The sequence below is a fragment of the Olea europaea genome, chromosome 16 (assembly GCF_002742605.1).
Source record: "Olea europaea var. sylvestris chromosome 16, O_europaea_v1, whole genome shotgun sequence".
In the NCBI taxonomy this organism is placed as follows: domain Eukaryota; kingdom Viridiplantae; phylum Streptophyta; class Magnoliopsida; order Lamiales; family Oleaceae; genus Olea; species Olea europaea.
This window is the reverse complement of record NC_036252.1, coordinates 6,106,357-6,134,170: the sequence shown is the minus strand read 5'-3', so window position 1 is coordinate 6,134,170 and position 27,814 is coordinate 6,106,357. Positions and strand designations below refer to the sequence as shown.

Below are 27,814 nucleotides of genomic sequence, written 5' to 3'. Positions count from 1 at the left end.
GGTCTCCCTGCTGAGAGGAAGGAATTAGAACTAACCCGTTGTCCTTCTTGTACAGGAAGATTATACAAAGCATACGAGGTAGCAAGGTAAATAGAAATTAGATTTCTCAGTATTCACCATCGTTATTTGGGCAGACATTGTAGCTCTTGCACATTTAAGTTTCTAATGTTTTCCCTTAGTATTTGTATTATTCTGATTTGATGATTGGGCAGTCGAAACTCCAGGATCTGATCGAACCAACCCCTCAGTTACAGCTGGATTGGAGCCACTCATTTAAGCTGCAGGAGGTTCTTTGAGATCGAGCAAAGGGCTAGTGAGAAGTGAGAATAATTTTCTTGTCACAATTAAATGGTGTGTTATGTCACCGATACTTAACACAAGTTAAGCATCAATACTTAGGAGATCATTTTCATATATATATATATATATATATCCTCGTGTAAAGTGCTAAATATTGCTCTCTACTGTGCAAGCCTTTCACAATGAAGTGGCACATATGAGAACGGAATATGATGTTTGTCCAGGTTCAAATATAGGGGAAAAAACCAAACTGACTTGATAGCAGATAATTGAATGTTTGTTGTTTTTATTTTTTCAAACAATCCAATCGTGTATTGACACGTGTACACACTATTTTTGAACCTACATTTTAGCCTATCTATGTAGCATAATTCTACGAGAACCCTATCATTACTTGAAATTTCTAGGGATGAAATGGTTATTTGTAAAGATACAAACAAATTGATGAAAGAAAGATTGAAAAATTTGTATGGCTTTGATTTGTATAGATGAGGGTGTGGTTGAAAAACCCTTTATCACTTTATCTTCTATAGGTTGGTTCTCAACCTCATGCTTCATTAAAACTATTTCTATGGTGAGTAATTAAGCATGAAATATTTTCACTAAAATTTCATGTACAAATCCTTTTATTTTCTTGTATGTTCAAACGTAATCTAATGTTTCCATGAATGCTATTACCTATGATAATTATTTTTCAATTGTGTCCTTGACTAGGAATTAGATTACCATCATTTTGAAATTCTTGGAAAATAATTCAATACTTTTATTTTCCAACCATTTGACGGATGCTAGAAATAAGTTCGACATATTAAGTTATATAAAATTGTATGTTTAAGTGGTTAATGTTTGGTACAATCATGTTGTACTAGTCGTATTAAGCAAGTAAAGATCATGGTCTAGAGGCCAAAAAAAGTGCAATGGTTATCGATTCTTAATCTTAAACAATCTAGGTCATGTTTAAGTAACAAATTAGATCAGCGTTGTTTTAGTCGTAGTCCATAAATGTTCCTTTTGATAAGATGTTTACGTGTGCACTCATGTAATTTATTTTGCATCTTAAAATAGCATCACATAGAACCAGCTAGAGATCACATACAAACTTAAAATAACATATATTAGAGTTGAAATTCTTCATGGGTACCTAATGGCATACTATAACAGAGTACGGGGGTCAAAAGAAATATGAATAAAATAAGTGGCACAAATGCAAGTTAAGATATTTTATTGCGATTTTTTTTTTATATACAATTTTTATTATGAGCCGCAGGATTGACATAGATGCGCTCTTATCTGCCACGTAAGAGATTGAGATGGGACCCACATTGAGCCTTGATTGGTCTCCCGCTCTCTTATAAAAAATTGTACATTTCCCTTTGGCCTTTTCATCTATTCCATTTTTCATTTCCTAAGGCGAAAAGCTTTGGGAAAGTCGCAGTTTCAATAAATTCCACAAAGGTAAAATTGCTCTTCTGAAACTATATTATTTTCTTGAAATTATGTTTGTTCTTTTAGTATTACATGCACCATACATGCATGTCGAGTCTCTTAAAGTCTTGAAAGTTGAAACCTCACAAGTATTAGCACAATTTTATGTTCTTTGGTTTCTACGGGTTAGGGTAGGGTAGGGTAGGGTGGGGGTGTGGCTGATTATTGATTTTTATGCATTTTCAGTTTATTTTTTCAGGGTTTTTGTGTTTGTAGGTGTATGTATATATGTTGTCTGATATATACGTCATGAATGTATAGAATTTTTAGTTTAGGCAGTAGGATTTGGCCAATTCAGTTTGCTTGAATGGCAGAACTCTTGGAGATGATGGTTTATTTAATGATTTTATAGTGTTTGGAGGAAGAATAATTGAAAATATAGTTTGTAAATTGAACAGATATACAATTCATAATTTCTTTTAATTTCTAGGGGTGAATGAACTAGCTGGTGGAAAGATAAATTGCCTAAGATAGTATTATGCTTTTGTAAATGCGAACCGTTTAAGCAATTCGTCCAATTATTGTAGAAGGACAAACTTATTTATTCAAATTTGACTTGATTGATATCTGAACAATTTTCATAGGTGAGCAGTGGCGAACGACTACCTTTGTCTCCTCGGATACTATGTTGAACTGCCTTATCATCTCTAGTGAGGGCGTGTTTGAAACTAAATATAGAAAAACGTGTCCTTTAACAAATTAAGGTTTTAGATGATATGATTTAACACGGACCAATTCATTTCCTTTTAATTGGTCTTCTCTTTTTTAGTTATAAAAGTTGTTCTCTCTATGCATAATAAATAACAGATAGTGTAGAAGAGAAGACAAGATTGGTTGTATTGACTTTTGAGGGGGCAATTTTGCAGGATTTTGCTTATAAAGCAACTGAATTTTTATTGAATTCCTCCTGTAAAGCTTCAAAGGGAGGAAGATGGATTATGTTTATGGGCCAGGAAGGAACCACCTCTTTGTTCCGGGACCTGTCAATATCCCGGAACAGGTCACTCGTGCAATGAACAGAAACAATGAGGATTATCGTTCTCCAGCCATTCCAGCACTTACAAAAACTCTTCTTGAGGATGTCAAGAAAATTTTCAAGACTACCTCTGGAACCCCTTTTTTGATTCCAACCACAGGTACTATATTTGATCAACCATTTAGGTTTTTTATACTCATGTGGTGTTAGGTTTTGTAGGAATGATTGAATGGTACGAATATTATTAAAGAAAACAAAGTTAAAATATCATTTATTATACTGTCCATTACTAAGTGCCTAAAATACACACCAAGATTGTTTACGTTGATCCTCATATTGATGTTTATATACTTTAAAAGAATGCCTTTTACTTGTGGGTCCTGTTTAGAGAAGTTATAGCTTTATATGTGATGATTCATTAATGCCTTTCCATGGATTGAACACTTGTTGCTATGTCATTTTAGGACAGTTTCTTCTTATATTAATTGTTGACTAAGGACAGGAACTGGTGCATGGGAAAGTGCACTAACAAACACATTGTCTCCTGGTGATCGAATTGTATCATTCCTGATTGGCCAATTCAGTTTGCTCTGGATTGATCAACAGCAACGCCTTAACTTCAAAGTTGATGTTGTTGAAAGTGACTGGGGTCAAGGGGCAAATCTTGAGGTTTTGGCCTCGAAGATAGCAGAAGATAAAGCACATACCATTAAGGCCATTTGCATTGTACACAATGAGACAGCAACTGGAGTGACCAACAACTTGGCCACTGTGAGAAAAATACTTGGTGAGCATACATTCTAAATGCATAGGAATTATTCTTATTCTACTAATTATGGATGAATTCATGAGGTGTTAATCTATTTTGTGACCGACTATCAGATCACTATCAGCACCCGGCGCTCTTTCTGGTTGATGGGGTATCCTCCATCTGTGCTCTTGATTTCCGCATGGATGAATGGGGTATTGATGTAGCTCTCACAGGTTCACAGAAAGCTCTTTCTCTTCCAACTGGGATGGGACTCATCTGCGCGAGTCCCAAGGCCCTAGAAGCCACTAAAACTGCAAAATCAGTCAGAGTTTTCTTCGACTGGAACGATTACTTGAAGTTTTATAAGATGGGAACATATTGGCCATACACCCCTTCCATCCAGCTTCTGTATGGGCTAAGAACAGCTTTGGACCTCATTTTCGAGGAAGGTCTTGACAATGTAATTGCAAGGCACGGCCGACTTGCCAAAGCAACAAGGTAAACTTTTTCCTTTTTAGGGACAAAATGGTGTTTGATTCTCATAATCTGTAATATGTGGATGTTACTGCGTATCATTTTCAGGCGTTCTGATACACATGAATCATGATTCAGTGTTTCTCTAAATATATTGAGATTATAATTTTTATCTGTTCAACACTATACATTTTGTCAAATCTGCTTTCAGTCTCTATTTAGTTAAGACTGTTAGAACAAGATTATTCATATCCTACTCGTTATTTAAGGTTTCTACTGATGTTTTGCATGGAAAATTCAGACTTGCAGTTGAGGCATGGGGTTTGAAGAATTGCACCCAAAAGGAGGAATGGTTCAGTGACACGGTCACTGCTGTGGTGGTTCCACCATATATTGACAGCTCTGAAATTGTTAAAAGGGCATGGAAGCGATACAACTTAAGCTTAGGTCTGGGGCTTAACAAAGTAGCTGGAAAGGTTTTCAGAATAGGGCATCTTGGAAACCTGAACGAGGTACAACTGTTATATATGTATGTGTTTATGTTGGTATTTTTGAATATTTACGGACATTTTGCAAGGTTGTGACAGTTGAATATTAGGACAAAACATTTAAACCATGTTTGGTAACGTAAACTTAACAACACTTGACACTATTAGGATGATAAGAAGGTTTAATCTAATCCGCTATACTATTGAGAAGTATCTAGTACTGTGTACCAAACATGTCTTATTACTCTTTACTGTAACGAATCTGATTATCAATATGTCCTTGGATCAAATCCAACTTACTATTTTCAGTAACATTTGTTCTGAACGATCTATATATATTTTCGTATGGGAAGCACTAGAATCTGTAGGGAAAACTCGAAAGCATTTTATTACAGGCAAATTTCATTCTCCTTTCTTCATTTTTCCCAAAAATATGACATCTGCTCACATGAAAACGATGATTATTCCTGCAGTTACAACTACTAGGCTGTCTTGCCGGAGTGGAGATGGTACTTAAGGATGTCGGTTACCCGGTGAAGCTTGGTAGTGGCATTGCAGCTGCTTCTGCATACTTATCCAATACTACTCCCTTAATCCCTTCGAGGATTTGATTCAAGAATTTAAAAATGTAACTATTTCTCCTCTTACCATATGGGTTCTACTGTAAAAATTGCACAATCCCCTCATTCGTACTTGAGGCTTTGAATTTCATCGCTGTTGTTTATGGACCTTTTATATCTAAATCTTTGAACATAGCATTGGCTTTTCTTCTTCCTTGTATGCTCCTCTGATCTTTAGAAATCACTCGTATAACAAACAGGATAGAAACACCAAGCTTACAAGAAAATCTTCAGTCGAGATGAGTAGAAAGCCACTTGGGCGGGGTTGAGTAGCCTGGAGTCGAGTTGCATGGTTTAGAATTTTTAATGTAAGAAAGCCCACGAATCTTTTAGTACCTATACCCTACTAAGCTCTGTTCTGCATAGTTTAAGAAATTCCTGCGTGGCGTGTATCATATTTCTTGACAAGTTGACTGCTCGTTGATTAGTATGAGTGGACTAGTCGGCTCATAATTAGTGAGTGAAATACAATTTCAGTAAAAAATTAGAATTGGCGAGCTTAGTCCATATTTGGAGCTAGCCAGCTCGTGCTTTGCTTGCCCACCCGTGAGTGTGAGCTGACTCGATTGTGGGCTGAGCCAAGCTCAAAGATGGGCTAATCGAATTATTCGACTTGCTCATTTAACATCCTTATATTTGGTATATCAAAAAATTTTGAGCATAGTTCACGGATCTTGAACAAAAACATGGTGATATTTTTTACAATATTATAAATAAAAAAATCATTCGTGACAATATATAATTCACATAGAGTAGTATTTAATTTTAAAATCTTTTTTATGATTTTATTTTACAACTAACTATCAGTTTTATTTACGATATGAAGATCACCTATCTCTATCTTTGCCTTTTTTAGCATTCCGCCAAATTATAATAAAAATGACTGAGCTATGATTATACTTTTCAACAAGGGAAAAATTCAAAACTTAGGCATTAAGTGTGTACAAATCAATTTTCAGGTTCAAAGTTTAAAAATGTAACACTCAGGTATTTATTAATTAATTAAAATATTTTATTAATTAAATGTGTTAAGGTCACAATTTTGCAATTAATGGTCACGAATGCATAAATATAGGTCACAATTAATGATCACATATGTAGAGGTATTAGTCACAGATTATTTATCGGTCACAAATCAAAAAACTTATTAAGTTACGGTTTACTTACCGATCACAGATTAATGGTCACAGAGGCATCGGTATAGGTCACAATGTCACAATTTTGCAATTAATAGTCACATATTATTTATCGATCACAAATAAAAAAACTTATAAGTCACAATTTATTTGTCGATCACAGATTTTCAAATTAATTAGCCACGGATTATCGAAATTTTACGTCACAATTAAATCGTAGGTCACAAATAACTAAATAAATGGTCACATATGTCAAATGGTGGGTCATATACCACCATCACCAACACTATCACACCGCCACTGCCACAAAAACCACTTGCGACAACCTCACCTCATTATCACCAGCACCACCACCAACAACGCCACAACATCACCACCAACAAAATCGCCACCACTCACATCACCACTGCCAACACGAACACCTGCACCATTGCTAGAAACCACCACGACCAAACACACCAACAATACCCAACCAGCCACCTCACCAATAACCAACATCTCCACGGCCAACACGACCACTGTCGAAAACCATCACAGCCATAAAGACCATAACCACACCCAGAAACCACCACCAAAAACAACAATACACCACTCCACAATCTCACCAAAACCACCCACATCAGCAACACAGGTAGAATCAACAAAAATGATTAGAACCAGTAGCAACCACACTCGTCCTTGGCCACAGCAGCGACATCGTCGCTCATAGTATGTTGCAGCGCCGCCAGCCACACACTCACCGAAGAAGAGGCGGATCTACGGAGAGCATGGGAGAAGAGAGAGTGAAGAGAAAGAGATGTTGGACGGAGAAAAGTTAGATCTGCAAAATTAGAGTTCGCAGAAGTCGCCGTTCACAACAGGTGACACCGTTGGAATTAGTTTCACCCGGCGACGCTGCTGAGAACTCTTAGCAGTCCCCGATGTCAACCGCATCCTCTGGCACATCCTCCTTTGTCGCCGATTGCAGAGTTTGACAGGATCGCCGACGTCGAAGACAGTAGGGAGGGATGGTGACGGTGAAATGTTTTATCGCGAGCGTCAAAGAGAGAAGGGAGATACGGTGATGGTGAAATGTTTTGCAGTGGGTAGGTGAAATGAATCAGCTTTGGAGTTCAATTGCGTGGAGATATTATATTAAGCCCTCGTTTGGCCCCATGATTTCTCATTAAATTAAATTAAAATTTTCTCTTTCCTATTTTTAATCACACAATTTTCAATAAAATAATATTACACGTAAATCAAAAACTTTTCTTTTCTTTTTAACCACTCATTTTCAAAAAAAAAAAAAACACTATTCAAAACATTATAATCTCCAAATAATGGGGCTCAAACGGGGGCTAAATCAGATTTGTGAATAATCAAACTTGATACATGATTTTTGAATTGTACCCTTCAACGACCAAGGATTATGTAATTTCCAGTTTCAATAATCTTGCTACAGTGAAAAAGCCAATGACACTAGCGGACCCAAAGGGGGTCCTTGGCCCATCTTTTGAGATTCTTTTTTCTATTTTTGGATAAAGTCCTGTTTTGTATCTATTGAAATCCAAATTTTAATCTAAATCAAAGTTAACAGTTAATTTTAATAATATATGTCATGAAATCTTTAACTTTTTAACATTTATTAAAATTTACTAAAAATTTGATTTTAATCTCTACCAAACAAGGGAAAAATCACAATAATTTTGAATTTTCTTCTTCTATGCTCTATCTTAATTTCTCCCTAGCGCTTTTTACCAAAATCTTAACTCTTAGATTTTTTTATAATTTGTCTTTAATTTCTCTAGAAATTCTCATATCTACTACAAATTTTCACTTTCCAACTAAATTTTCAACTAATTAGAACCTAAAATTGTATTTTCTCCTATCCTATTTGTGTATATAAAACTTGTCTAAACTAATTATATCCAATTAACTTATATGCAATGAATCGTATTTATTTAATTGATTATTAATATTGAATATTGGTTATATTTTTTTTCTTTCAATTACGTGAATAGATTGTTTTTATCAAATACACTATAAATTTTTTTAACATAAATATGCATTTTTAGTGATGAGCAAAATATTAATAAAATGACTATTCAAAATTAAATGGATGAAAATGATGAAAAAAATATTAATGAAGAAATATCTTTAAAATGTAAATCTGCATTTTCTCTGATAAAGTATGAATTATTCAAAAATCAAGAACAAAATATTCGATTTTTATAAAGTTTGATTGTGCTTGCGTCCGCCCTGCTCAATGATAAAAGAATACATGTCAATACATGATTGGACAATTTAGCCAAAAAAGAATAGTACTTATGGTACTATAAGCCCTTATTTGACCTTCATTATATAAATATTCATTTTCTTTCAAACTCATTTTTAATTACATATTTTTTCAATAAAATGATTTTACACGTAAAGTCAAATTTTTTGCATACTTTTTAATTAAAAATTTTTCGATAAATTAGTACAAAACCTATTTAACAAAAAAAAAAAAAAAAAAAAATACAAACACAACAACGTACCAATCACTATCTGCCACACCATTATCGTTATCATTGACCTATATAACGAGTATTGTTCCACTTTTCAATCACTTTCAGAATTGTCGAGTCATCAAAGCTTGATCCACGTTCAGTCTTATTAATGGATAAGTTTATATGCTTGTATGGATAGGCTTCCAATCGTTTGAAGATTATTGCCCCAGATTTTTAAATAAATAAAATAAAAAATTTAGAGTTTGAAGACAAAATTTTCACGTCAGTAATCCCGACAAGAACAATAAAATCTGATGTTGTCTGAAGTATCTTCGTTGGTTTCTCCGAAACGTGTCCACCTCCAGTCTCGCCGCGTCAACCATTGATTTTTCTCTCTAAATTCATCACAATCCCAGTTTTGCAAGCAAATCCGATTCCCTTGTGTAAGTAGCTTCAAATTTCTTCCGTTGTTGATATCCCAAAATGAATTCCACTCAAGAAATTATTGATTCTGATAACCTTTTTGATCGTCTACCAGATGATATTGTGTTATCAATCTTCAGCAAATTAGGAGATGCAAAATCCCTTTGTATTTCGCTGTGTGTTTGTAAGCGTTTTCGTTCAATAAATCTTGAAACTGACCAAATTTTTCTTTCCATTCCTCGTAAAAGAACACTTGTAAGAGACTGTGAGACACACTCAAGTTTCTTCAAGAATCTTGTTTTTAGAATTTTGATAAAATCCGTCCGATTTATTTCTCAAAGAACCAAATTCGAAAAAAATAAGAATGATGATGAGGATTATTGTTCTTATTATCCTCCAAGTGAAGTTCTGAAGTCTTTTCAAGAAATTCGGTTACTTCATCTTAGACTGCCATGTCATGGAAGTGAAAAACTGGTTTCAAAAGCTCGTAAGAAGAGTAATTCAACTTTCTTGAAATGGAAAGCAGAATTTGGGAGCCAACTAAATAATTGTGTGATATTGGGAGCTAAATCTTGGATTGAGAAACCCGAAAATGGAGAAAGTTTGCTCGAATCAGACTCCGAATCGTCTGTAATTGATGATCATGAGCTGAAGTTGAGGATTGTTTGGACAATTTCATGTTTGATGGCAGCATCCGCCAGACATTATTTGATACAAGAAATCGTTAAGGAACGTGAAATGATCGAGAAAATTGAGGTGTCAGATGAAAGTGAACAGGGGAGGCTTTGTATGAACAAGGAACAAATTGAAGAGCTGAGGAGTTTGAAGGAGAGAGATACATTTTTGAGGTATAGGATGAGAGTACCTGCTTTGAAGATGAAAATATGGTACATGAAAAAGTTGGAGTTGCCGGAATCAGGGGAGGTTCTGGAGGGGGCGACGCTAGTGGTGGTAAGGCCGGTTGGCGGTGGAGGAGATTATGTAGATGGTGGAAGTGGTGGTGATTTGGTGGCTGAGGTGTTTGATGGGGCAGAGGAAGTGGTGGTGCTTGGTGAAGTAGTGAAGAAATTGATGGGGGCTAAATGTTACACTTTAGAAATGAATTCGTTCTGATTTTTCTTTAGTTGGTTTATGTTTAGTCAGCTTTTACCTTTTACCTTTTCCTCTGTAAATTTCTTACTGAAATTTATATTTATCTCAAAATTAAGCTATAGAGCTCATGACCTAAATTAAATCCCTGTATTAAAATCTAAACTTAAATTTAGCAGCAACATAAAATTTCTGGTATCCAAAGATAGATTGCATTAGAATAAATATGAGCAGAATTTCTAGAGCCAAAAGACTAATTCCGTTTGGAAGCGACAAACAGAAATTTCAATATTCTGTGACACATTTTCCATTATCGCTAGCCAGTGGAGCTTTTTTTTTTTTTTTTTTTTTTTTTTGATACCCAAGTGTCCGCCTTACAGCGACTAATTCTTGGGCTTACAATCCAGCCCCTCTTCACGCAGATCAGATAAATCGCGGGTTGTGCCCCAAACTAGCCAAGGTCCAAGAGCCCTCCCAATTGAACTGCCAAAGTGTCGAGCGAGTCAAATTCATGTATGCACCTTGCCTTATAGGAGACTGTTATTGACCAAAAATCAAAAGTCTAACCAATGGTTGACTGATTTTTAAATGGGCAAATGTGTAACTTTGAATTAAAATAAAATAAAATAAAAAATCAGATTGCAACTAAATGCAACCAAATGAAACCTACCGCCACACCTTCATCACCGCCCCGTCGACAAATACCATCTATGGCTATAGCTAGGGTGGCTTCGGCAACTGTCTTGGCCTCCCTAAATGTGGCTGCTGCGGTGAATGGCTTTGCTTTGGGTTTTGCTGGGGATGCTCCATCATCGCCCCATTCGCTAATATCAATGCTCCACCACTGAAATCCAACTACCTGGCCGCCTTCATCGCTGAAATATCCACGGTCGTCTTTACTGGAGCAGCCTCCAGTTGTTGTGACCTTTTTGAAGGGAGCTCCCCTCCCTCCTGCTCCATTCAAAAAACCAAAAACAATGAAATCCACCAAATAACAAACTTCTATAAGAAATTCAATAAATAGAAATCGAATTTAAGTGTATTCTTCACAAGAATCCCCAAAATCGAATGAATTTGAAATAGAAATCTCATAAAATCACTAAATTCGAATGAAACATAATCTTATTATTTCATTACTCGCATAGCTTAGATTCAAGCAAAAAATCTATCAAAACATTATTTCATTGGTGGAAACTAGTGATGGGCGTTGTGGATGCTGGCAATGGATGTTGATGAGGGTGTGGTGGTGGGTTTCTTTTGGTTGGGTTTAGGAGGAGGTGGGGTATGAGAGTAGGTGCATAGAGGAGAAGATGAACAGTTGCTCTTATTTTTTTTTCCTCCTTTTTAATGTTAATTCGAAATTACACATTTGCCCCTTTAAAAATCAGTCAACAATTGGTCAGACCTTTGATTTTTTGTCAATAACAGTTAAACTAACGGTTTCTGTCAATTTGGACTCCGAGTGCGAATTTTTTAAAGGTTTGATACCTTCGATGGTACAAATGAAAGGTTTGAGTAAAGTCTGCTAATAAACGAAAAGTTTGGTATCTTGACTGCAATTTTCCCTAAGACAAGACTGAAAAATATTATAAATAAAACTGCAGACTGACCCTGCACGACCCCCATTGGGTCCGCCCCTGTCCACTAGTATCCAATCCCCTTAACAAAGGTAGCTGTTGGACTGTGATGACTAATGTCCTTTTGGGGCAATGATGATAAGGCTAAGGCCCAAAAATGGATTTTGGATTAAAACATACAATTGTCTGGTATATTGACCCAAACTCGGGTCCAAATGAGTAAAAGGCGTGTTTTGAAGCTTGGCGTTCTTCCTTGGCAGCAGCCCAACACGTTTTTGCACCTTCTGGTTATTTGTGATACCATCTGGACCATTGGATTGAAGATATGATCAATGATTGGTGATGAGGGTGTGAATAATTCTTGGTTGCCCCATTTGATACTTTGGGTAATTAGTAAAAAACATCTTTACCTTTCAATGTTATCGTGCAAAATATCTCTATATTTCATTTTTTGGCACTTTTACCTTTACTTTCACATTTTATTGCGAAAATCATCGTTTTCATCAAATTTCTTGTGTAAAATGACAGATATACCCCATATTTAAATAAAACAATAAAAAAGAAAAAAAAAGTTAAAGAATAAATTGCAATTATACTTCCAAGCTTTAAAAAAACGCAAATGAGTCCAAATAAATTATTAAAAAAGGTAATTTTCACAAAACGTTCATACCTTTCATCATTATTATGCAAAACGTCCATAACTTTCATTTTTTGACATTTTCATCCTTATTTTTATATTTCATGACGAAAATTATTATTTTAATCTATTTTCTCAATTTAAAGCTATAAAATGACAAATATGCACTCGTCTTTAAATAAACAAAAATAAAAAAATAAAGAACAAATTGCAACTATATTTCCAAAACTTTCAAAAATGTACAAATACATTTCAAATAAATAATTACAAAATAAAATATTTTTTGTGTTTTAAATTATTTATTTAAAATTTATTTGTCTCTCTTTGAAGGTGGGTATGGAGTTTTTTCATTTTCCCAATGACTATATTAGAGGTTCACCTAGTCGAATACTCAATTCGGGCGCTAGTAAGACCCAAACATTATGGATGATTATTACTTGGATGCTGCGAACAAAACCAATTCTCAAGATGTGAAGATAGTGTTATATGTGATGAGCCAAACTGAGCCGCTTGACTCACGACTCGACCCACGAGCTTATTTTGTGGTGGGAGGAGATTCCATAACTACTCTTTTTATCTAAAAAATGTGTCTTTGAACTCATGAACCAACTCGTTCATTCCTCGGCTCCTGCTCGTAACTCGTTAATACGCGAGTCGGGCCAAATCGAGTCAGTATACGACTCGGCCCACTTAACAGATGGGTCATGTATATATAGCCCTTAGAATGCCCCACTTTCCTTTTAAATATTTATTCATTTTTACCTTCCAATACAGTCCCAATGGATTATCAGCGGTTATTGAATTGTCCTCTAATCTCCATTCTTGGATTTGGGTTTTTTTCTTAACCCCCAAGTTTCAGCGACAATTTTCTTCTAATATTTAGCTTCAGCTCCTACAAAATTCTAGTGTGCTCCCGATCAAAGCCCAGAATTTTTGGTCGCAGATTAGGAAAGTGACTAAGAAAAGGATACCCACAAATCGATTTTCGTATAAAAAGAACTGAACAAGTAGAAAATGGAAGCAAAGATTGGGAAATTCTTCGAGTCAGTCGGTGATTTTTTCACCGGCGGCGATCAGATCCCTTGGTGCGAGCCTGACATCATCGCTGTAAGTATATATATATGTTGTATAAGACTGTGGGGTTGTAGGGATAAATTGTGAATAAAGCTAGGGTTTTTAAGTTTGTGAATTCTTTTATTTATGGATGTGTGTACAGTCTCTTGAATTATAGGGAATTGTGACTAGAATTAAGGTTTAGGTTTAGAGATTCTTTGGTATTGCGTTTTATTCCTGTCATTAGCTCATTCTATGATGGGAGTCTACTGTGTTTTGAAATTTTAAGTTAGGTAAATCAAGATCTGGTTATGTGATTAATTTGTGTTTGATTTGTAAGAAAAATCAAAATGCGAAACAGATGGTAATGAACAGCGGCCATGGACAGGAAAGGTATAATTCCCAGTATGGTTTCATTAACATCTGAAGACTGAACTAAACCAGCCGTGGACAGGATAGATATAATGACCTGTTTGGCTTAGTTAAAAATCAGATTTTTGGTAGATTTTGATAAGAATTGATAAAATGTGGTTGAAAAGTTGATAAAAGTGCCGTTTGTGGTTGAAAATGATCAGGGCGATAAATTCCTCAATTGTCTATGCATTGGAATCCAATAACTAGTGATTGCATACATTGTTTTATTAGAGAAAAATAGAATATCGAATTTCAGAGATGATAACCCTTCAACGGTCTCTGTATTTTCTCATTCCATAGAAAACATTGCCAGATTTTCTAACACATGCATTATTTGGTTGATATTTGCAGAATTGAGTTGCTAAATTCATGCTACCTTGAAATCTTTTCAGGTGTATGCGAACATTGAAAATAAACAGTTATTTAATAGTTTGAAACAGTTATCAAGCAGATTTAATATATATACAGCTACGTGTTTTATTAAAAGATAAATGTAAATGCACTTTGTTATGGTGTAATGTGTGTTTATTTGCAAATTATCTTGCACTGTGGACTTTTAGCTCTTCAACATCCACTTGTTCCTTATGACGTTATCATTTTTTTTAGCATGTTTCTTAGAATTATGCATCTTCAGGGCTGTGAACGTGAGGTTGCTGATGCTGAGAAAGGTTCCTCTGATGAACTTAAAAGTCAATGCATCATGCGATTGTCTTGGGCTCTTGTTCACTCAAAAAGGGCAGAGGACGTCCAACGTGGGATAGCGATGCTTGAAGGTGTAACCAGTGACAAGGATCTCTCTCTCTCTCTCTCTCTCTCTCTCTCTCTCTCCCCCTGTGTCTGTGACTTGTAAAATGGTAAACTAGGTGATATTTTTCGTGACTAGAGAAGTTCTTTTTTGCAGCTTCCTTGGCTGGAAGTGGCAGCAACCCACTACAAGCTAGGGAAAATCTCTATCTTCTTGCTGTTGGATACTACAGAAGTGGAGATTATTCAAGAAGCAGGCAGCTTGTTGAGCATTGTTTAGAGGTCTTATAATTGCGCTCTCATTTTTCTGTAGGCTTATCTCTATGAACTGTTGGAATTATGAGAAAGGAAATTCAAATCAGTTTTTTGTTGCATTCATCTGGTAAGTTTGATTGCTAAAGTGGGTATCAATTTGTAGGTAGCACCTGACTGGAGGCAAGCCTTGACCCTAAAGAAAGTGATTGAAGATAAAATAAAAAAGGGTAAATTTGAACTCCACTTATTTGTCAATCTCCTCTTTGTCTCCCTTTATTACAAAACTCTTTAATTTTCACTCATTTTCAATCATACATTCACACAATAAAATGTTTTGCATGTAAACACAAATTTTCCCACTTTTTAACCGCACATTTTCTTAAAAACACTGTTCAAAAATCTTTTTTTTTTTTTTTTTAATAATCAATAATGACACCATCAAAGACATAATATCCCGGCGAATGTTTTTGTACACAAAACACGTTTGCATTTGGATACATTGAATGCATGTTTTATACACCAACAAAGATTGGACAACTATAAATGAACAAGAATTTAGCTTTTTTGCCCGTAATATCGTGCAACTTTATCCAATCTTCCCTACTTTACATGCTATGAAGACACTAAAAATTAATTTATGCGATTCTTTGTTATGCAGATGGAGCAATTGGCATCGGCATTGCTGCAACTGCAGTTGGAGTTTTGGCTGGTGGCGTTGCAGCAGCAGTGGCAGCAGCTCGCAAGAAATAATCTACAGTGCATTATGTCTTTGTTGAAATTCATGTTATCTGCCTGTATTTGCCGTTTTCGTTTATGTAAAATCTTGTAGTAGTTATAATCAAGGTGCTTCCTCGTGCATTAGGTACAAATCTTTTAATACCAAGAAAAGAATAATGAGTATAACCAGCTTCTTTCTTTGGTTATGTCACTGTTTTTAATCTTTTCCTATTATTGATTATATGTTAATGCTGGAATGCTCAACAATTGCAAGTAATGAAAACAGGTAGGAAAAGCAATAAAAACTGAATGCATTTGCATATGGAATTTACATGGAAGCTGCTCGTACGAGCTAGTAGTCGACTAGGAATGTACATTTCTCATCCCAACCTCCTCGCAAGGCGTGCAAGGGGAAAAATTAGAAGCATGGTCTAGCCAAAAGAATGATAAAAGGTTAGAGAAAAAGACAAATAATTAAGAGAATTTTGCTGGCAAACATGAATGCCAATTTCTGAAAGATGAATGCCAAACCTTCGACTGATATGGTCTTCCCTGTGGCTAAAGCCGAAATATATTGGGAGGGATAAAAATAAAAATCATAAACACATACTATGCAATGTGTTAATGCACCGAGTCTTCGCTTCCTATGCCAACGCTCGACCTTTTTATCATCCGTACGTTGTAGAGTTCATGCACTCTAGCCCAGTTTTCTGCTCACCATTCTTTTGCTTGCTTCTAACTAAATCTTAGGGGAGGTGCCTCGCATGCTTGAAGCTTGTTTGCTTTGTGCCACAGCATGTCGCATCGCCTCACTTCGTCCAGGGATAGTTCAACCTCTACATGGGAGTTTGACGGAGTGCATCACTTCGACTACGTAGAGGTCCTCGGATAGGTCATGTAGGATAATGATGTAGTACGGATTCACTTATTATGTGGTGTCACATGATTGTTTCGTGAAGTCTCGTTGGATAAGGTGTAACAAATACTATTATACAAGTGCAAAGAAGCACAAAAATCATTAAAAAAGGAAAATGGTATATTTTTTTCTTTTAGAAAAAAGCTCCTTGCACATGCCCATTTGTACAAGGACTGTGCAAATGGACCTGTGCAGGTACCACATTTGTTTCTTTTAATGTGTGTAGACAAGTTGAGAGGACTAAAGTAAAGTAAACATTCCAAAAAAGCCATGGAAAGCCTTATCCTCCATTAATGGTATGTAATTAGACATGCTATTTGCACTTAAAAAGTTACTCTTTTTAATTTTAAAAAAAAAAAAATTTACTTAAAAATTAGATGTTTATAAGATAAAATAATTTTGCACATAAACTCAATTTTTTTCTCAACATTTTTACATTAAGTTTAACCTACATGTGTTGTTATTTAGACTTTGGTGTTAAACTGCACTGACTCTAAATAACATTATTCTAACAATTTGGTGAAAATTTATGATGCTAAAGTTCAAAAGCCATGTAAGGGCCTTCTTTTGATGATTGGTCAAGTAATGAAAATGTTGTATTTTTCGGTACATCATTATGGATTAAGTTAGTGTGATTCTATCTATCGTTCTAGGATTCGTATTCGAGCTATTGGAATTTTCTTTTGGGTGCCTGACGGACTGTTGCCTATAGTTGGTAGGTAGGGCGGGTGGTATTGCTTAGATTGTGACCAATTCCAATTTTGGTGTTTCGTGTGATCAATGCAATATATTGTTAGTCATCTCATAACTAATACGTAGATTTTGTTAGTTATTACACGCACAAGCGTATTAAGATATTGCAGTATGCATTATTTAAGTCCAAGTCACATATGATTATTCATAGAAAACATGTCATTAAATTTATGTCATATTTTTTTAAGCAAAATCTAGCAACTATAACAACAAATTAGTCATTTGACGTAGCAGAAGTTATAGGGAAGATGAACAAATCTCACAAAGAAGAAACTCACGAAAAATTTTATTTCATTCAAATCAATCTGCGGCCTCAAAAAACTTACAACGCATTTATAGCAAAAACCTAGAAAATTCGAAAATTAAATAATGTGGAAATTACATAATCCCATACTTTAAGTAATCAACATTCCTAAAACAGATTTGAACTTTAATATTTCAAAAATCAGAAAAAAATTTATATTAATTATTCCAGACAATTTTATATTTAAATATTAAACATTCATTATATAAATTTCATTTCAAAACCCTAATGACTTTCTCCTCTCCTCCTCTCTTCATGGCCTCTCTACCAGGCGTCGCACCCTCTTCTCTCTCCGACGGCTCTGGACCCAACCAAACGACACCTTGTAGCGGCAGCGACAGCACTGTACACGATCGTTGACAGCGACAATCGTGTGTAGAACCACTGGAGTCTATCTCTTTTCATTCCACTTCTCCGTTGGTGTCATCCCCCTGGTACCGTCGACTCTCCGCAATAGTAGTGCGCCTATCGCCCGCATTGTAGCCACGATTTTTTGGTGGTGGTGGTGGTGGCGTGGCGGCGACGATGACACTGAGATTGGGGATTTTTTGGTTGATGGTAGTTTGAGCATTTGGTAGCGGTGGCGTGGTGGTGTATGCGGTGCTGTGACCTATAATTTTGATTCGTGACCTAAAAATATTCTGTGACCTATAATTTTTTGAATTTGTGATCAATGATATGATTTGTGACTTACAAAATTTTGATCTGTGACCTCGAACAAATTTGTGATCTATAAAATTTTTGGATTCGTGACCCAAAAATATTCTGTGACCTATAAATTCTTTGATTTGTGACCTATAAAATTTTTGGATTCGTGACCCAAAAATATTATGCGAACTATAATTTTTTGAATTTGTGATCAATAATGTGATCTGTGACTTATAAAATTTTGATTTGTGATTTCGAACAAATCTGTGACCTATAAAATTTTTAGATTTGTGACCCAAAAATATTATGTGACCTATAATTTTTTGAATTTGTGATCAATGATTTGATCTGTAACTTACAAAATTTTGATTTGTAACCTCGAACAAATCTGTGACCTATAAAATTTTTGGATTCGTGACCCAAAAATATTATGTGACCTATAAATTCTTTGATTTGTGATCGAAAAATAAGTTGTGACCAATAATACGATAAGTCGTGACTAAAAATTAATCCGTGACTAATTAATTTTTTAATTTATGACCAACGAAAAAACTGTGACTTACAAAATTTTTGAATTGTGAACGTAAAAAAATTTGTGACATAAAATTTTTGATTTGTGACCAAAAAATAATAAGTAACTAATTATATTGTTAATTTGTGATCAAATTGTATAGATTCATGACTTAAATATATTTAATTAATAAAATAATTAATTAACTAATTAAATTATAAATAATTTTTAATAAAAGTCTGATTTTAGAAATTTGAAACTTGTTTTCTTATTTTTGAAATGTGCTATAATTAATTTCTTAGTTATGAAATTTTCCCTAACAGTTATTAATACTCTATGAACTTTTTATGTTACATCCAGTATTGTTCTTCGAACCATTTTCCAACAAAATACAGTTGAGCAATTACTTAATGACTATCGTATTGGGCTTCCAAGTGTTTTGGGTGCACCAGGCCCGTGATGTAGTGCAACGTATGAGCAACACTCGGAAGTCCAAATAACATTGGGCCTTCCTTTATTTGTTTCCCAAAATCGATGTGGGATCGGTTTAACAAGAACACTAATGAATTTGCTGTGAAATCACTCTGCTGCATTTTGATTTTTGAATCAATCAATGACCAAAATTAAAGCATTTTAGTAAGAGTAATAATAAGTTATTTAAAATATGATAAAAAGAAAAGGACATATTATAATTAATTATTATTATAATAATTATTTACACACAGCAGTGTCCAAGTGCTTAGCAATTTACTAAACACTAACTATTTTTTCTACTACTAATTATTTCTTCGGCAAATCTAAAGCTAATTCTCTTGAAAACGCATCAATACCAAACTATAAAAATGTTAAGGAGGTGATGGTAGAAAACAAAGTCAACAGGCAATTTATTTAAGTCCCCGTTTATTAGCAATTTTTCATCCAAAAAAAATCATTTTTTTGACCGTTATTTCACTATTCTAGCCATCATTTTTGAATTATTTACTCACAGGTGAGACCCACTTTCTCTCTAACCGTCAAAAAATCAATTTTCATAATCATTACCGAACAGACCCTAAATGTCCCAACACTTGCCAATTCAAAAATAAGTCAAAACATTGGAATAGGGGAAAACCATTTTGTTTGGTTTGTTTTAAGAACAATTCTCAATGTATAGAATTATTTTCACCAAAGAAAACCAGAAGTCTCACGTGCCTCGACCCCATGTGGGATCCAATGTAATAAAAAATGACCAAAAAAATTCCGACCTCACCTCCATTGTGAGACCTCTGTAAGAGAGGTATGTGAAATCTGGGTTTGTACACCCAGCACGCCTTTAATTTTAAAATTGTGATTTGTTTGGATTAAAGGAAAAATAAATTCGTCATTGTAAATTTATAAAAGCTGAATTTTGAAGAAGTGAATATTCTGGTTAGATATTTGAGTGACAAGAATTTCCTTTCTTGAGACCGAGAACCAAAATTCAAGTTGATCAACCAAGTATTAGATAAAAATCATGTCTATAAAAGGAAAAAAAATGCTGGTATAAATTTAAGAGTTCAACATCTTATGTTTAACAATGTAGCAAAATGAACAAAGTGAGATATAGTAGACTAGCTTTTACGAGTTGCACATTTATAAGTTTAGTACAATATGAGAGTTATCATCTCGATAGTCAAACACACGTCACAAATGAGCCGACACATAACGCTTCTTACTAGGGCATGATGTGCCTGCCAATCTTGAAATAAATAAATAAATAAATAAATCTCACTTCACATAGAGATGGCTTTACCTAGCAAAATTATAGAAAGGCCTAATCATTCATCAATAACAAGTGCTAGTTTCACGTCTTCTTTTTCTTAAACTACGTCAATTTATCCATGTTTGAAAAGTTGATAACCTAAATATTAGAATAGAATGGACCACTATCTCCACTTATTTGACTTAAATCTTATTCGTAATTGTCTTGCGAATTCCGACATAAACCTAACAATCTTTGTTGACCATAGCTAGATTTATCATATTTTCATTAAGAGGAAATTGCACCATATATCACTTTTTGAATTGACAGTTTAAAAAATTTCACCTTTTAATATTTTCACAAAAATGTGACTTTTGAACTTTTTTGCCCTTCTACAAATTTTAAATACCTTGCATATCTTCCATTAATTTTTTATTTGACCAGTTGAAATAGTTGTTTCAAAGAGTTGAAAACATCACACATCAAACCCATGCCCACACCCATGTACTAGACTCACAACCTACCCACATTGCTGGAATTTTCTCTTCTTCTTCCTCACATTCTCCTCCTCCAATGCTCAAAATAAACTTTAAACCATGATCGATAAAGCATTCCACCCCTTAGTAACAACTCCTCATTTCCACTTCTTTCTCAAGTTGTTGATTTTTCCTTCCATGGTATGTATCGAAATTGACGTGGACAAGAAGTTTGTATCCCCAAAAGTAACTTCGATAAGAAAGTAGCTCGATTTTCTTCTCATTTCTAACACAAGGTATGTTCATCTCCCATTGTTTCATTAACTATGATTTAAGAATTTTGAATTTTTTAATATTATTCAAAAATGTTGGATTTTTGGCCAAAAATGTATAATCTTTTAGGAAGTTGTATTTTTGTCTCTAATAGGTGGTGGATTTGCTTCGAAATTGGAATATACATGTCCATTGTGCTTTATTTTCTCATGAATTAAGTTATTGTAAAGGATTTAGGATGTGCTTCGACGTACATGATCATTGTAGGTTTAGCAATGTAAGTAGAACTAGCGAATTGATAAGTTTGCAATATTGTTCAATTTGTTGATTCATAGCTTAGGTAATGTGGTTCATTCTATGTTTTATTCTATGGTTGATTCAATTTGTTGCAATCTAGTTCATTCTATGTCATTGTGATTAGAAAACTTTATTCATGTTTACATCGGAGGAGTTCTTTAAAAGTACAGACAAAACTTTTGTCAAGAAAATCAGTCATTATCGCCAGATGGTTACTAGATTTCTCTACAGTTTGAATGGTCGATTGTTATAATAAAATAAATACGTGTTTGAGTAGCCTCATTATATGTTATATGAATTCATTACATGTTAAATCAATCCTCTGACATTGGAATTTGTTCTTGTTAATGGAGTTGTAGTTGATTTCAAACTCTTTACAATAAGAGTGGCTGGAAAACATGGAAGAATAGTACTTAATAGGACTTCTTTAACTCAGACAACTGTGTTGCTTTTGGACTTATAATTTCTCGTCCTATTTTGAAATTATATGATGACGTGTACGTCAAGCAACTTATTTTTATGTTTGTTTAGTTCATGTTCATGTGTGAAAAGACATTTTTATGGTGTAGCAGGTTAGACTATCCAATTATCATTTTATAAGGAATTGTTTGTAAATATGTTAGACGATGAAAGGTGCCATCACTAAGTTCCTTTTTCTCAACTTGGATGACGTTTCTAGCCAATCATCCCAATTACTAAACCATGAACTCGATGATATTTTCGAATACACGGTTCCTAACAAAGATGATTCTAGTAAATGATGAGTTAATTCGTAACATCTCACCATCCAATGTCATTATCATAAGTACGAATGATGAGGGGGAAGTTAGTAGGAGCGAAAGTTCAAATGTCGACGATGCTTGATGTAGGCAAATAAGGCATCATGTTATTGGCTATATTTAAATTTTATACATTTATTGAAGATTACGTGTTAATGTATAACCATAATATTGTGTCCGATCAATCATTATGCCCGAATATTTGGTCTATTTTACTCCTTAACAATTCACAGTTAATGAAATCTTATATTCTGTAAAAAGTAGAACTTTTTTGTACCTGAACAAAATTTGCAGTGGTAATAACATGAAAATGACAATATAACATACACAATGAACAAAGTCATTGTAACATACAAAATACAATTTCAAGCCTTAAACATCATTCAACTATATTTGCTTGGTATTGGATTAGGGTTCGAATATGTGGCCTAATTATGCCGAACTAGTCCATGCGACATGATGAATCTCTCATTATTACTTATTCCTGAAAATTTGAGATATCAATGATATGCATTCGGCACAATTCATACATTGGACTTTATATCATACAAGTGGCACCTACGAATAAATTATACCAAAATAGTAAATCGGTGAGACTGATAGTTTAAATGTCTTTTCTGACATTTACTAAATGTTGAGTTCGACATTTTAGATGTTGATCTTTATATTCTAGTTCGACAGTTGAACTGTCGTTATTACAGTTAGCACTTGATAGAAAGATTATGAAACAATTTTTATTATTTATTTTTTGGTTAACAATTCTATCGTTAATTGTATGTACCAAAACAGTAAATCGGTGAGACTGATAGTTTAAATGTCTTTCTTGACATTTACTAAATGTCAAGTTCGACATTTTAACTGTCGATCTTTATATTCTAGTTCGATAGTTGAACGGTCGATATTTACGGTTAGCACTTGATAGAAAGATTATTAAACAATTTTTATTATTTATTTTTTGGTTAACAATTCTATCGTTAATTTTATATTTATACATATTCAAGGGCGGAGCTAGCACCTGGCAAGGGGGCGCGGTCGCGCGTGATGGCTCCGCCGGAGTCTTCAGTCAGTTCAGTGGCCGCCAGGTTGGCAATTGCAGACGGAGCCAGTCAGCCAGGAGGAACTTAGTTTCAGCCGGAAGAAGATGACCCCTTTTTTCATTTTTTCTTTGGGCTAGTCTAACTGAAATTGGGCCTATTTAAAAAAAAAAAATTGGCCCAAATATGGAAATTGGATCCATTAAAACGGACGGTCCGTGGATCTTTGGATATATTGGTTTTAATTGACATTTCTCCCAACTCCCAAACCTAAAATTAGCCCCAAAATCGTAAATCCTTGGTCGGTTGGTCCCTTCCACAGTTCCATTATATAGAAACCAGTTACCCACAACCCATTTACCCTTCAATTTCCATTTGAAGCAGTAGCACTAGATGGAGGCGGTGAGTCGATGATTCGGTGAACGTGCGTGTGCCGCCAATGTGCCGTGCGACCTGTGCAGCTGTGCCTATGTGCGAAGTCTTAGAGACTTAGGGACGAATCTCCGTCTTCTCTGACCAGACCAGTGACAGACTCCGAAGTCCGAGGCGAGTCCACGAGTGGCGAAGCCGAGCACGAGCAGGCGAGCAGCTAGCAGTGTACATTGTAGGCCGTAGCATTGGCGATTGCCTATTTGGTGAGTTAAAGTTTATTAAGTTCAATATTTAAAGTTGAAGAGTTGAATATTTGGTTAATTGAATTGTTTTGGTTGTCTGAATTCTAATTGTCTCAACTCTGTCTCTGTTGTCTGTTGAGTGTTGACTGTTGAGAAATTGAGTGTTGCTGTGTTGACGACTTGTCGTATTGTATTTGTTGATTTGTGCAATTGTGCTGGTGCAACTACAATTTGCCGACCCTTTGTTCAATTGTTGTATGTTATGCAATGATGCCTGAAGTGACGGTGTTGAGAGTTTGTTGAGCACTTGGAATCTTGGATGACTTGAGTTGAGTGACTCTGTTGAAGATTTGGAGACTTGAAGTGTTGACACTTGACTGGCTTGAGTGTTGTGCATGTTATTAGTTATTAGTTATTAGTGATAGTGAATCAATGTTTAATTCATATAGTTGTAGCAAAGGAAATTAGGATTTAGGAATTATTACTAAGAATTGTGATTTTTTTAATCAATTCTAATTGAAATTAAATTGGGGGCATTTTGCAGAGTATGGATCGATTCTTTCAACCGAAACGGAAGTCAATACCTAGTTCTCCTAGTTCTAGTTGTGCTTCTAGTCCGGCCACTGTTTCTAGCCAAGCACGCGTGTTGTTAAATAACACAAAGAAGTCTCGAGCTCAATTCAATGTAGATGATCTTGTATTTGATCCAGGGAAACGTCCCCCTATCGAGTCATATGATCCTAATATCAGAGATGATGTTAGGATGACATACTTGGAGAAAGGTCATTGTCAACCATATGGGCACGACTTTCCAAGAAGACCGATGGGAAATGATAATAGGTGTTTTCGGAAAGAATGGTTTTCTGAATTTCATTGGTTAGAGTACAGTATAGAAAAGGATGCGACTTATTGTTTGCATTGCTACTTGTTCAAACCTGATAGAGGGGTCAAGGGGGTGGACATATATTCACCAAGACCTGCTTTAGGGATTGGAAGCACAAAAAGACATTGAAAGATCACGTTGGGCTCTTTGATGGGCTTTAGGGATTAGAAGCATAAAAAGACATTGAAAGATCATGTTGGGCTCTTTGATAGTGCTCATAATCAAGCTTTTGCAAAGTATACTAGTTTGATGAATTAAAAGCGAAGTACCTCCTACGTTATTTCTAGCCAGAGTAGTAGTCAACAAAATAGTTATAGGACAAGGTTGATTGCGGTGCTAGATTGTACTAGATTCCTCTTGATGCAAGGATTGTCATCTCGTGGTCATGATAAATCCAAAGAGTCTCTTAACAGAGGAAATTTAATTGAGCTATTAAATTGGTATGCAACTCGTCGTAAAGAAATTGAAGAAGTGTTATTTAGTAGCGCTCCTGGAAATGACCAAATGACTTCACCAAACATCCAAAAGGATTTGGTTAATTGTTGTGCCGTAGAGACGAGAAGGGCTATTATCAATGAGATGAGTGATTCTTTGTTTTCAATTTTGGTTGATGAGACTCGTGATAATTCTATAAAATAACAAATGACAGTTTTTTTGAGGTTTGATGACAAGAGTGGGAAAGTGGAGGAGCGTTTGTTGGGCATTTCTCATGTTATTGATACTTGTGCCCAATCACTGAAGGATGCTATTGATGCAATGTTTTCTACATATGGATTGAGCATATCTAGTTTGAGAGGTCAATGTTATGATGGATCAAGTAATATGTTAGGTGAATTCAATAGCTTAAAAGCTTTAATTTTAAGAGAAAATTCATATGCTATATATATCCATTGTTTTGCTCACCAGCTTCAATTGGCGGTTGTTACTGTGGCACGTACGGATCATATGCTTGGTGATTTTTTTAACATGCTTGCTATTATTGTAAATTTGGTTGGTGCATCATGTAAGTGTGTAGATGCTCTTCGAGCAAGTTATCATGCCGATATTCTGGAGAAACTTAATATTGGGGAACTTACTGATGGAACTGGTCAGTTTCAAGAAATGCGTTTAGCATGCCCAGGTGAAACTAGATGGGGCTCATATCTACTGACAATTACTCGCTTTATTAGTATGTTTAATGCCGTCATAGATGTTCTTGAGAATATATCAGAAGATGGCATAAATATAGCTCAAAAATCAATGGCCGTAAGACAGATGAACACTATGCAAGATTTTGAGTTTGTGTTCAGTGACTTCAGTCCCCACTTTATGTTTGAAATTCTTGCAATTACAAACAACCTTTCACAAGCCATACAAAAAAAGGATCAAGATATTCAGAATGCTATGAGGTTATTGAAGTTGTGTAAGTACTCATTGCAGAATATGAGAGACAATGGTTGGGATACATTGTTGAGTAAGGTGATTGAGTTTTGTATTGATAGACATATTTCAGTGCCCAATATGGAAGATATTGTAGTATTGAAAGGTCGACTTAGGCGTGCAGCTCCATAGGTGACTTATTATCATCGCTTTTATGTTGATTTGTTTTGTCATGTGATAGACTCAATCTTGCAAGAATTGAATAATCGTTTTTCAGAAACAACTATTGAGCGCTTTGATTGCATTTCGTGTTTAAGTCCAAGAGATTCATTTGCAGCTTTTGATCAGGCTAAATTGGTACGTCTTGCCCAGTTCTATCCTTTGGACTTCAATAGTGACGAGCTTTTATTACTTAGACCTGAACTTGACAAGTTTGTTATACTTATGAGATTCGACGAAATTTTTTTTAACCTCAAAAGCATATCTTGTGTAGCTCAGAAGTTGGTTGAAACTGGAAGTAGTTGTTATTTTCCATTGGTTTATAGGCTGATCACCTAGGTTTTGATATTACTTGTGGCAATTGCAAGTATTGAAAGTGTATTCTCCACTGTGAATTTAATCAAGAGTGACTTGCACAACAAAATGGGAGATCACTCGTTGAATGACCATTTGGTAGTTTATGTGGAGAAAGATCTTTTTAAAAATGTTGAGAATGAGGCAATAATGCAATGTTTTCAAAATATGAGACCTCGTAGAATTCAGTTGTCTGAGTTTACAGTTACAGAGTAAGATTGTATCTTATATTTTTTTAGTATTTTGAATTGTATTGAACTATATATTCATATGTATATAATGTTTACATATATATCGAACAATTTTTAATATTATTTAATCAAATTTTAATATGGTCGTTGATTATCGACGGTCAAAGATCAATAGTCAAAGTCAAAGTTAACTGCCCTAGCTGAACGTGGAACCTAGTTCCGCCCCTGGATATATTCATAGGTTTTTCTTATACAAATCAAACATCAAATCATACCATTAATTAGTATTAATGAGCAATAAATATATCCAAAAATGCATTTACAAGGGTAATTGGACCTTTCACACTAAAGAAACATATTTTTGGGCACATTTTGGAAAAGTAACAAATTTTAGTCGGTTAGTTTGAACCTAAAAAAGGGGACCTGTCTAGTTATAGGTAGAGAACAGAACATTTGAAACCTGTTATAATTGCCTAAGATTTCAAACCCAAAACCCCACTACTCCATGAAATTTTTTTCTTTAATTTGTTTATTTATCGATCTAATTATCTCTAATTTAATCTCTATTGAGCCCTTTACATCTTCTAGATTAGTTCTCGTTAAAAATTGAAATTTATCTAGTTTGCAACGAATCAAGTTGGGTCATGGAAAAACTTTTGGTTCAACTGTTAACTGTTCACATTTTTTTATCGATGTCTAAACATATTTTTAAAACATTAATTTTCAAATCAACTCCATATATCTATTGGAATGACAATGAATTGAATTGATCTGGTTGAACTCGACCCTAGTCTTGTGCCTTCATGGACTCAACGCCCATGAGCTAGAAGCAGTATCGAGCTATCCAAGCCTATTACATCCATACATGACCGTCAA

General features: G+C 34.8%; 4 protein-coding genes across 4 annotated transcripts; all 4 read left to right on the top strand.

Annotated features, from left to right (window-relative positions):
* The first annotated feature begins 1,606 nt into the window (after positions 1-1,606).
* LOC111411900 (serine--glyoxylate aminotransferase) lies at positions 1,607-5,243 on the top strand. The gene is made up of 6 exons (XM_023042557.1): positions 1,607-1,755; positions 2,652-2,921; positions 3,264-3,548; positions 3,644-4,010; positions 4,288-4,498; positions 4,948-5,243. Exons 2-6 carry the CDS (start codon positions 2,717-2,719, stop codon positions 5,083-5,085), a joined length of 1,206 nt encoding a protein of 401 aa, XP_022898325.1. The 5' UTR covers positions 1,607-1,755; positions 2,652-2,716; the 3' UTR covers positions 5,086-5,243.
* A 3,683-nt stretch (positions 5,244-8,926) lies between these two features.
* LOC111411899 (F-box protein At4g18380-like) lies at positions 8,927-10,334 on the top strand. Its single transcript, XM_023042556.1, has one exon. It carries the CDS (start codon positions 9,182-9,184, stop codon positions 10,232-10,234), a length of 1,053 nt encoding a protein of 350 aa, XP_022898324.1. The 5' UTR covers positions 8,927-9,181; the 3' UTR covers positions 10,235-10,334.
* Positions 10,335-13,177: 2,843 nt separating this feature from the next.
* Positions 13,178-15,813, top strand: LOC111411898 (mitochondrial fission 1 protein A-like). The gene is made up of 5 exons (XM_023042554.1): positions 13,178-13,531; positions 14,526-14,664; positions 14,793-14,917; positions 15,054-15,117; positions 15,549-15,813. Exons 1-5 carry the CDS (start codon positions 13,439-13,441, stop codon positions 15,638-15,640), a joined length of 513 nt encoding a protein of 170 aa, XP_022898322.1. The 5' UTR covers positions 13,178-13,438; the 3' UTR covers positions 15,641-15,813.
* Positions 15,814-25,457: 9,644 nt separating this feature from the next.
* Positions 25,458-26,963, top strand: LOC111412548 (zinc finger MYM-type protein 1-like). The gene is made up of 3 exons (XM_023043482.1): positions 25,458-26,340; positions 26,416-26,531; positions 26,733-26,963. Exons 1-3 carry the CDS (start codon positions 25,458-25,460, stop codon positions 26,961-26,963), a joined length of 1,230 nt encoding a protein of 409 aa, XP_022899250.1.
* The last annotated feature ends 851 nt before the right edge of the window (positions 26,964-27,814 follow it).